The following is a 9,250-nucleotide window of genomic DNA, read 5'->3' on the forward strand; positions in this document are numbered from 1 at the left end:
AAGAGTTTTTATCCAAAATATATGGAAAAAAACCAACAATCAATAAAAATTGTTATCTTTGAGGTAAACTGGGTGAAGGGTACATAGGGTTTCTCTGTATTATTTCTTCAACTTCATGTGAATCCATAATCATCTCAATAAAATTCTCAACTAAAAATAAAGCATGGAAAAAATAAAAATAAAACAGGATAAAAAAATGGCAAAAGACTTAAATAAAGACTTTATTACTGAGGATACGTGGATCACAAATAAGCATAAGAAAAAAACATCACTAACCATAAGGGAATGAAAGTTAAAACCATCAATTATACAACTCCACAGCTATTAAATAGGTTAAAATAAAGAATATGGATAATACCAAGTACTGAGGAGCATTAAGAGAAACTAGAAGTCTCATACATTGCTAATGAGAATGTAAAACCATACGGTTGATTGCTAAAATAATTTGGCAATATCTTAATACATTTAAATACAACATTATATGACTCAGCAATCTCATTTCAAGGTATTTTATCCAAGTTAACTGAAAATTTATGTTTATCCAAAAAGCTGTTTGTGAATATTTACAGCAGTTTAAAAAAAAAAACCCAAACCGGAAATATCTCAAATGTCTACCAACAGATGACTAGATTTAAAAAAAAAAAAAACACACTATGGATATTACTCAGTAATTAAAAGGAATAAACTATTATAATACAAAATAACTTGAGGAATCCCAAAGATGTTCTGAATCAAAGAAATCAGTCTCAAAAGGCATGTTTTTACCATGTTATCTCACTCCTTTGATCGTGGTTCCTTCGAAATAGGTGGACATCTGACAGTATAATAGTTCAATTATAGGCCAGGCAATGAAATTCAACCTTTTCCCTTGACATGAAAAAATGAGCAGGGGCAGTCAAATTTTCTACCTCTGGAATCTGACAAAAGTCAGGTAAGCAGGGATCTGAAAGAATGCTCTGGGATCACAATAAGCCAAAGTTATCTGAAAGCTGAAGTTTAAGGGAAGCAAAAACTATGCATAAAAATATTTCATGTGAGAAAAAACAATAAAATATAGCTATTAATGGTACAGCATCAGATTAAAGGTCCATGTGCTTCTGCTATTAAGTCCTCAAAGTTGCCTTAAATTCATGTTTATCCTTTAGTTCTGTCTTTATAAAGATTATCCAAAGTATACTTTCTGTTCTTGAGATCTATATTAGTTATGTAGCTGTCATAACTAATTATCATAAACATAGTCATTTCAAACAATACAGTTTATTACCTTAGTGCTCTATGGCTAGAAGTCCAGCATGGGTCATACAGGCCTAAATATAGCAGGGCTGTGTTCCTTCTAGAGAAGGGATCTGTTCCCTGCTCTGTGCAGGTTCTGGAAACTGTCTGCATTCTTGGTTTGTGGCCCTATTCCTCTGTCTTTAAAGCCAGTAATGTTGCACCTCTCTGACACTATTTCCCCTGTCATATCTTTTCTCTGATTCTCTCTTTTGTCTTCTACTTTTAAGAACTCTCATGATTATATTGGACATACCTAGATAATCCAGCATAATCTCCCTATTATAAAGTCGGTAGATTAGTAATTTTAGTTCCACCTGCAAGCTTAATTTTCCTTTGCCATATAATATAACATAGTCACAGGTTCCAGGGATTTACACACAGATATCTTTGAGGAGCCATTATTCTGCCTACCACAAATTCTGTTAACATTTCCTATATGTCCTTAGAATGCACCCTCAATTTTCACCTTTACTATGTACATACAGCCAAAGAAGCCTGATCTAACAACTTCTTTATTAGTTAAGTAGAGAATCATTCTTGTTTTCAATGTCAAGAAGTGCATTTTAATAATACTCTTATAAGTAAATAATCTTCAAATAAAGCATGAGTATATTTCTAATATTATCTGTGTTACCAACAAACTTCCCAACAAACTCTCAGTGCCAGACCAGTGGTTCCCACTGACTGATAACATTACAAAAACTACTCTGGAGATTATTTTTGGAGACAGGGTCTTGCTCTGCTGCATTGGTTAGAGTGCAATGGCATCATCATACCATAGCTTACCCACAATCTCAAATTCCTGGGCTCAAGTAATTCTCCTGTTTCAGCCCCTCAAGTAGCTGGAACTACAGGTACACACCAACACACTCAAATAATTTTTATATTTTTTGTACAGACAGAGCCTCACTCTTGGTCAGGCTGCCTTGCACTCCTGGTCTTAAGCAATCCTCCTACCTCAGTCTCCCAAAGTGCCATGTAAATTTTGAGATACACAAAAAGCAAGAAATGTAAAATCCATGTGGACAGAAACAAATGAAGCCCAGCAACACCAATAAACCAAGCAAGTTGAAACTTGCATAGGTGAACCAGAAAGGACACTGTCAACTGTGTTTCTTGCAGTGAAATACTGGACCATTAACATAATCTGTCCCAAAACTTCTGTAATGATCCACATAGGATTACAGGCATGAGCCTCTGTGCCTGGCTTATTTTGAGTATTCATAGTGGGCTTTCAAATGTTTGTTTTCCAAGTGAAAACACAAAACACACACACTGTTCGCCAAAAGCTATCAGTTAGCCTCAGTATTACTTCATAAAAGAACATTTAACACCAAAAGATAGAAAAAAAAATCTCAGAATAATGTACACTTTTTAAAATTATTTTAGCCTTATAAAAAACAAATTATGGCTGGGCATGGTGGCTCATGCCTATAATCCTAGCACTTTGGGAGGCTGAGGCAGATAGGAAGGGGGGATTGCTCAAGCACAGGAATTTAAGACCAGCCTGAACAACAGCGAGATCCTTTCTCTATTAAAAATAGAAAAAAATTAGCCAGGCGTTGTGGTGGGCACCGGTAGTCCCAGCTAATGGGGAGGTTGAAGCAGGAAGACCACTTGAACACAGACAGAAGTTTGAGGTTGCTATGAGCTATGATGATGCAAGGCATTCTAGCCTAGGCAACAGAATGAGACTCTGTCTCAAAAAAAAGGAATGACAAATTATATTATTGTCATTTTTCTAATTTTGCTTATCTTTGACCAGGTTTAAAAAAAACTACTTTTATGATTGATTTACCTGTAGCAACTATGCCATTGTCCACATGTGTCATGGACTGGGGGCGGCTGCGAAGTTTACTTTTGAAAGATCTTAGTCGACGTGGTGATGCAGGTAGCAAAGGAATCTCCGAAGACTGAGTTCTGCTATCTTTAATTGACCGAAGACGTTCATAGAGCTCCTGAAGCTCCTTATTCTGCTGAGTTTGAAGATTTACCACCTCCTGAATATGTCTGAATAAAAATCATGCAGAAAGCATTTTAATGGCACTGGCTCCATAGAGATGCTCTCAGAAACTCTACACCAGTACAAGCTTAACAAGAAATTTAGATTAAGAATGAAGAAATACAGAGTATTTTCACAATACTCACATGAGAAATGCCTAAGCATAATGTTAAACTAATCACTTATAAAGAAAAAGATGAACAAATTGACAAGAACAGATTTCTAAAAATCCAATATCATGAAAGATAAAGATTTAAACTCAAATATGACAATATTAACCTTCGTTATATGTTGAAATTATAAATCGGAAGAAAATATATTTAGCATATAATAAAGGGATAATATTCAGAATATATAAATAGTTCCTAAATATTAACAAGAAAAAAACAACCTTATCTTAGAAAAAAAGTGCAAAGAATATGAAATGGTAATTCCAAAGAAGAGGAAATACAAATAGCCATTGAATATGAGATAATATACAAACTCACTATTAATCAGAACTAGAGTTTTTACAAAATATTTTTAAATTAATCTCATTAGAATAAAATTAAAAGACTAATAATATCCAGTTTAGTGTTGTTAAGATATGGAGAAACAGCACTTCCATATATTTTTGTTTTGAGTGTAAAATGGCATATCTACATTGGAAGACAAGTTTAGCGGTATCACTTTAAAATAGTCATACCTTTTACTTAGAAATATCACTTTTAGGCATCTATCCTATAAAAAATATATAAGTTCATAAAAATGTAAGGATGTTTACTTCAGCATTGTTTATATAAGCAAAAGATGGGGGAAAACTAAAATTTCCATTAAGAAGTGATCAAATAAATTTGGGTATACCCATACTTTTAAATGGCATTCAACCATTTAAGAAAAAAAGGTAGATTTATTTATGTAGATATGTATGTATGTTGCAATGTTACACCAAATAGCTGCAGAATAACATGCATATTATGATCCCAATTTTGTAAAAAGCAAAAATTATGTATTTGTAAATGAATAGAAAAAGGACCAGGAAGATACGTCAAATGGTTCACAGTGGTTACCTCCAAGAGAGACTGAGACATAAGAAATGGGAGATTGTCTGTTTACTTTTTACTGTGTTATTTGAATCTTTTCTCAAACATCATTTTTAACTTAAGAAATAGACTAAAGTTAATTTAAAAGAATTACGGTCTAACAACTCAGCTCACCTCTGTGGGCCTATAGGATTTTAGGCCTGAAAAACATTATTCCAAAGTTTTAAAATTTGAAGAGAATTTAAAATTTGAAGAAGAAAATTAAAGGAAGAAACCTTAATACCAAAAGAACATTACAGACAGAATAGAATAAATTATCTTTTACGATCCCTTTCAGGTCTTGGGTTCTAAGAGGTTATGAGAATCAATGTCTCACATTGAAAATGAAGTACACACTCATAACCATTATAGCCAGCTACTAAAGCCACCAGTCTTTTTAGAATGATTTAAAAAAAACAACAGTAATGGCATACGGATAACACGAACATTAAAATAATAATAACTATTTTTAGTAAAAAAGTATTGGTATACTTATACTGCACAGTACTTAATATATAGTAACGTTAAGGATATATAATATATAGTAAAGTCAAGCCTGTGTACATGTGTATGTATATAATTTTAAGTAGAACATCAACCTTCCAGTGACGCTTGTTGAAAGCATACATTTGCAATTTTTCCAGGCTTAAGTATAAAAAGCTGAAGTAAGCTAGAGAGAAAATGGTATTATAATTATCTGTCACTGGAATAACACTTTGAGGACTTGGGGTTTTTCCCTCCTCTGGACAAGGCCTTCAAAACTGGGAAATTTCCAAGGATTTTTAACCTGTTTCAGTTCTTAAAGCACACAAACATAGCATTTAAGTGGATCATTATCCAAACATGTAAGAATCTGACTAAAATCCAGCTTTTCCCATATTTATATCTGTTTTTCCTCCTTGCTTTATAAATTTGTTATCTTTCTGGAGTTTTGTTTTGTTCTGAAGACAGAGTCTCACTCTGTTGCCTGGGCTAGGGCGCCTTGATGTCAATCAAGCTCACAGCAATCTCAAACTCCTGGGTTCAAGTGATCCTCCTGCCTCAACATCCTGAATATCTGGGACTACAGGTACCCACCACAATGCCTAGCAGATTTACAAGTTTTTCAAGACCCATAACAGGTAGAAATTCTCTAAAGCAGTGGTTCTCAACCACACCTACAGGAACTGTATTAAAGGGTTGTGGCATTAGGAAGGTTGAGAACCACTGCTCTAAAGCATAAGATGCATTCAAATATTGCTAGATTTGGTTTCTACTTTTCAAAGTAATGACACGGAGTCATCCACAGGAGGTTAGTAATTAACTTATGAGTATGTGCATATAAGGAAATACTATGCAATTTTATAAAAAGAATGATGCACCTGTAGAGCCATGATATTGTGAAATGGTGAAAAAGGTAAGATCTAAGAATAGTCTATAGTATAAGTTAATACTTGTGGTGAACAAAAAATAAAATACTTATGTATCTGCATATATATATATATATATATATATGTTAACTGGCTATATAAGAAACAGGTAATATTTGTTGTTTCTAAGGAAGAACACTGAGTAGCTCAGGTACAGTGCTAGGAAACTACTTATATACTCTCCTTATATACCCACTGAATTTTGAATAATGGGAATAGAATTAAAAAGAATTAAACAACTTAATACTAACTTCTTTTTTAAAATGGCCAAGTTTATAAAACTAAATATAAAACAGAATTCTATATAACAAAATATATTACCACAATATCCCTAGTGAAGGTCGATGATCTCAGTTACCAAATAGCAAACTTGATCTTGGAGGTATCTTAGCTTTCCCTAAAGAAGATGAACCACTATCTCTGACTATATAAATTAGCTATTTACTTAACAAATGTGAAATTATATAGTAAGAATAGCTGCAAAATCTAAAACCAAAAGTCCTAAAGGGTAAGAATTGAAAAGGTCAGCACAAAGAATAATTAAATCTTATTGGTAAATAACTGTAATTAGTCTTCAGAGTATGAAAATGTTTTACATATAAGGAATTTAACATTCTCAAATGTCCAGCATTAGCATTCATTGCGATTTTTAATAATAAGTTTTAAGCATTAAAATGTCACCAATTCTAAATTAGCTCTCAGGCACATACTAAGTTGTATAAAACTGAGGGCAACAGATTTGTGACAGAATGAAGAGTCCTTACTTTTCTCGTAATCTCTGAAGTTCCATCTTCAAGTCCTCATCCTCTATTTCTGATTCATCATCACTGCTCATTGGGGAAGATGGTGAATAGAAGAGTGAACTCTGTGTTTGAGCATAGGCTTGTTCTTCATGGAGTGGTAAGCACTGATCACTTTTTGGGCCAGTTTTTGCCACTGAATTTCCACTGCTAGCAAGTCTGGCTGAAAATTCACTGTCAGAGCTAGGCTGTTTCCCAGCACTTAGTATTTCTCTCTCTTTAAGCAACAGTTTGGATCCAGACTGCATGCCACTTCTTGTAGCTGAAGTTTCTTCCAATTCCTTTTCTGGGGTCATTGAAGATACATCAGTCTCACAAGCTGTGCTGAAAGATAAGAAGTTGTCACCTTGTTTGGGCATTCCTTTATCTTCTTTAAAGGTTTCATGAAGAGCTTGTAACTTCTGAGAAGAAAATGAAGCTTGTGGATTGTGCATGGCAGGATCCGTTTCTACCAATTGAGATTTTGCTGTGTCACTAAAGGCTAGAGCTTCTTCACTAGAATGGTTTGTTGTTTCATTGAACACTGGTTCAATTCCAAAAGATGTCACTTTCACTGACTTCTGCTGAGGAACTGTAATCACCTGAGATATAAAAAGGTAAAAGTGTCTGGCACAGCATAGATAAGTGGATGGTCTGCTGTGATGTACATGTATTGACAATACCCAAACTTAAAAATTCCATCTATACTCCCCATATTCAGTCTTTCTATTGGGGTCCCTTGGTTAAATACAGTTGGCTTCTTAGTGTTCAAATAAAATTCCACAATTAGATTTGCCAAGATTCTAAAGGACATGAAATTAAATTTAAAAAAAGATAACCCAACCACCTGCCAAAAAATGATAACCCATTTCTGTGCTGTCTTCCAGATACTAAAATCTCCATTTCTTTAATTGTTTTTTTGCAAGTGTGAAACAAAGTTTACTGAGGAAGCAAAAGATAGGTTTATAAAGCAAGAGAAGATACAGGATTACAGAAAAAGATACGTTCACCATGGACAGTGAACAAGCTCCCTTTGAGGCAATGAAGGAAAAGGTCTAAAATCTCCATTTCTTTAGATTCATCTTTACTGATGCCTACAAAAGATGAAGTGATACTTGCAAGATGAACAATTAAAATATGATAATAATCTACATTTAAAGTAAATATCATCTACAGACCAACATCTTCAATGTCTGTTACCTTTTATAATGCCCTTGTAGATAAGGATTCAACCACAGACACAAACCTGGAACCGACCCCGCTGAAATGATCCAGTCATCACTTTATATCTACTCAAAACCCTAGTATCAGCTGTGGACTCCGGTGTCAGAGTATTGGGATCAGGAACAATTGCAGACCTTATATCTTCTGCTTCCACTGTATTTTTGCCAAATTGTAAGTAGAAAAGAAAGAATTATTTGTTAAGACTAAATTTGTTTATAGTACCCAAACTGAAGAAAAGTAGAAAAAGTTTAATTCCTGCTAGACTATTAAAAGGTGTTAATGTAATAAGCAACATCATATACGTCCCTAACTCTATATCAGACATTGTGAGATTTATCCCCAGTATCTATATGAGATGAAAAACCGGAAAACCAACTTAGCCACAAAAGGAAAAATAAAATGGGAATGACATTAATGGGATGTGTCTGTCACAAACATGGGCTAAATGGAAAAAGTGGCAAGATTTGTGCATGAACAAAAAAATAAGTAAACGAAAAGTGATGTTACCTAGTCTATGTCCCTGACTGTAAGCACACTACCTTGACAGACTTTTGATCTCTTGAAAAAGCTGGTTGACTGCCGTAGCCTGTATGCCCAGCTTTTTAATTTGCGAGTCCAGGATTTCTTGCTAATAGGATTTCTGAGACTAGGACAAGTAAAGCTTAGGCCAAAATATCCACCTCCTGTCTGCAGATGAATGGCTCCACCAGTTGACACAGCAGCAGGATAGGCCTCTGGATCTCCTGGAAGTGAAGCATCTGAGGACATCTCCTAATGGAGAGAAAAATATGAGGAAAAAGTGGTAATAATTTAGGTTAAGGTGACATTTTTAATATCATTGGAGTTTCTTGTGTGGATTACTCTTTAATTAAAAATAGGATATTATTATGTAGTTACATTAATAATACCATATCAGACTGAATCTAAAATAGTCAATTTATAGAAATTAAGCTTTTCCCTTTTCTTTAAAAATATTGTTTAGGCCAGGCATGGTGATCATACCTGTAATCCTAGCACTCTCCAAAAAAAAGGAGGAAGGATCCAGGAGTTTGAGACCAGCCTGAGAAAGAGTGAGACCAGGTCTTCACATAACATAGAAAACTTAGCCAGGCGTGGTGGCATGTACTACTATTTAGTCCCAGCTACTTGGAAGGCTGACACAGGAGAATCACTTCAGTCTAGGATTTGAGGTTGTAGTGAGGTATCATGATGCCACTACACTCTAACCTGGATGACAGAGCAAAGTGGTATCTCAAAATTATATATATGTTATTTAGACTTCAGATAAATAAAAGAGTAGATTATTAATTTTCCACCCCAGAACATTTTTCATCATTATATAAAATTTAAAAACCAAAAATCAAGGCTAAGCACAGTGAGTCAGACTTGTAATCCTAGCAGGTTGGGAGGCTGAGGTAGGAGGATCACTTGAGGCCAGGAGTTTGAGATCAGCCTAGGCAAGATAGCAAGATCCCATCTCCACAAAAAAAAAAAAAAAAA

The 9,250-nt window shown here is 34.4% G+C and overlaps 1 protein-coding gene across 1 annotated transcript in view; it reads right to left on the reverse strand.

Moving 5' to 3' along the window:
* The window catches only part of WNK3 (WNK lysine deficient protein kinase 3), a 262,648-nt gene that overhangs the window by 37,414 nt on the left and 215,984 nt on the right, over positions 1–9,250 (reverse strand). The window contains exons 17-20 of the mRNA XM_003802721.2: positions 8,431–8,521; positions 7,773–7,903; positions 6,512–7,128; positions 3,074–3,285 (exon numbers count right to left, since the gene is read on the reverse strand). Of these exons, the coding sequence (XP_003802769.1) occupies positions 3,074–3,285; positions 6,512–7,128; positions 7,773–7,903; positions 8,431–8,521 (1,051 nt within the window). The remainder of the gene's footprint in view (positions 1–3,073; positions 3,286–6,511; positions 7,129–7,772; positions 7,904–8,430; positions 8,522–9,250) is intronic.

The sequence above is a fragment of the Otolemur garnettii genome, unplaced genomic scaffold, assembly GCF_000181295.1.
Source record: "Otolemur garnettii isolate 467f Iridium unplaced genomic scaffold, OtoGar3 scaffold00256, whole genome shotgun sequence".
NCBI lineage: Eukaryota > Metazoa > Chordata > Mammalia > Primates > Galagidae > Otolemur > Otolemur garnettii.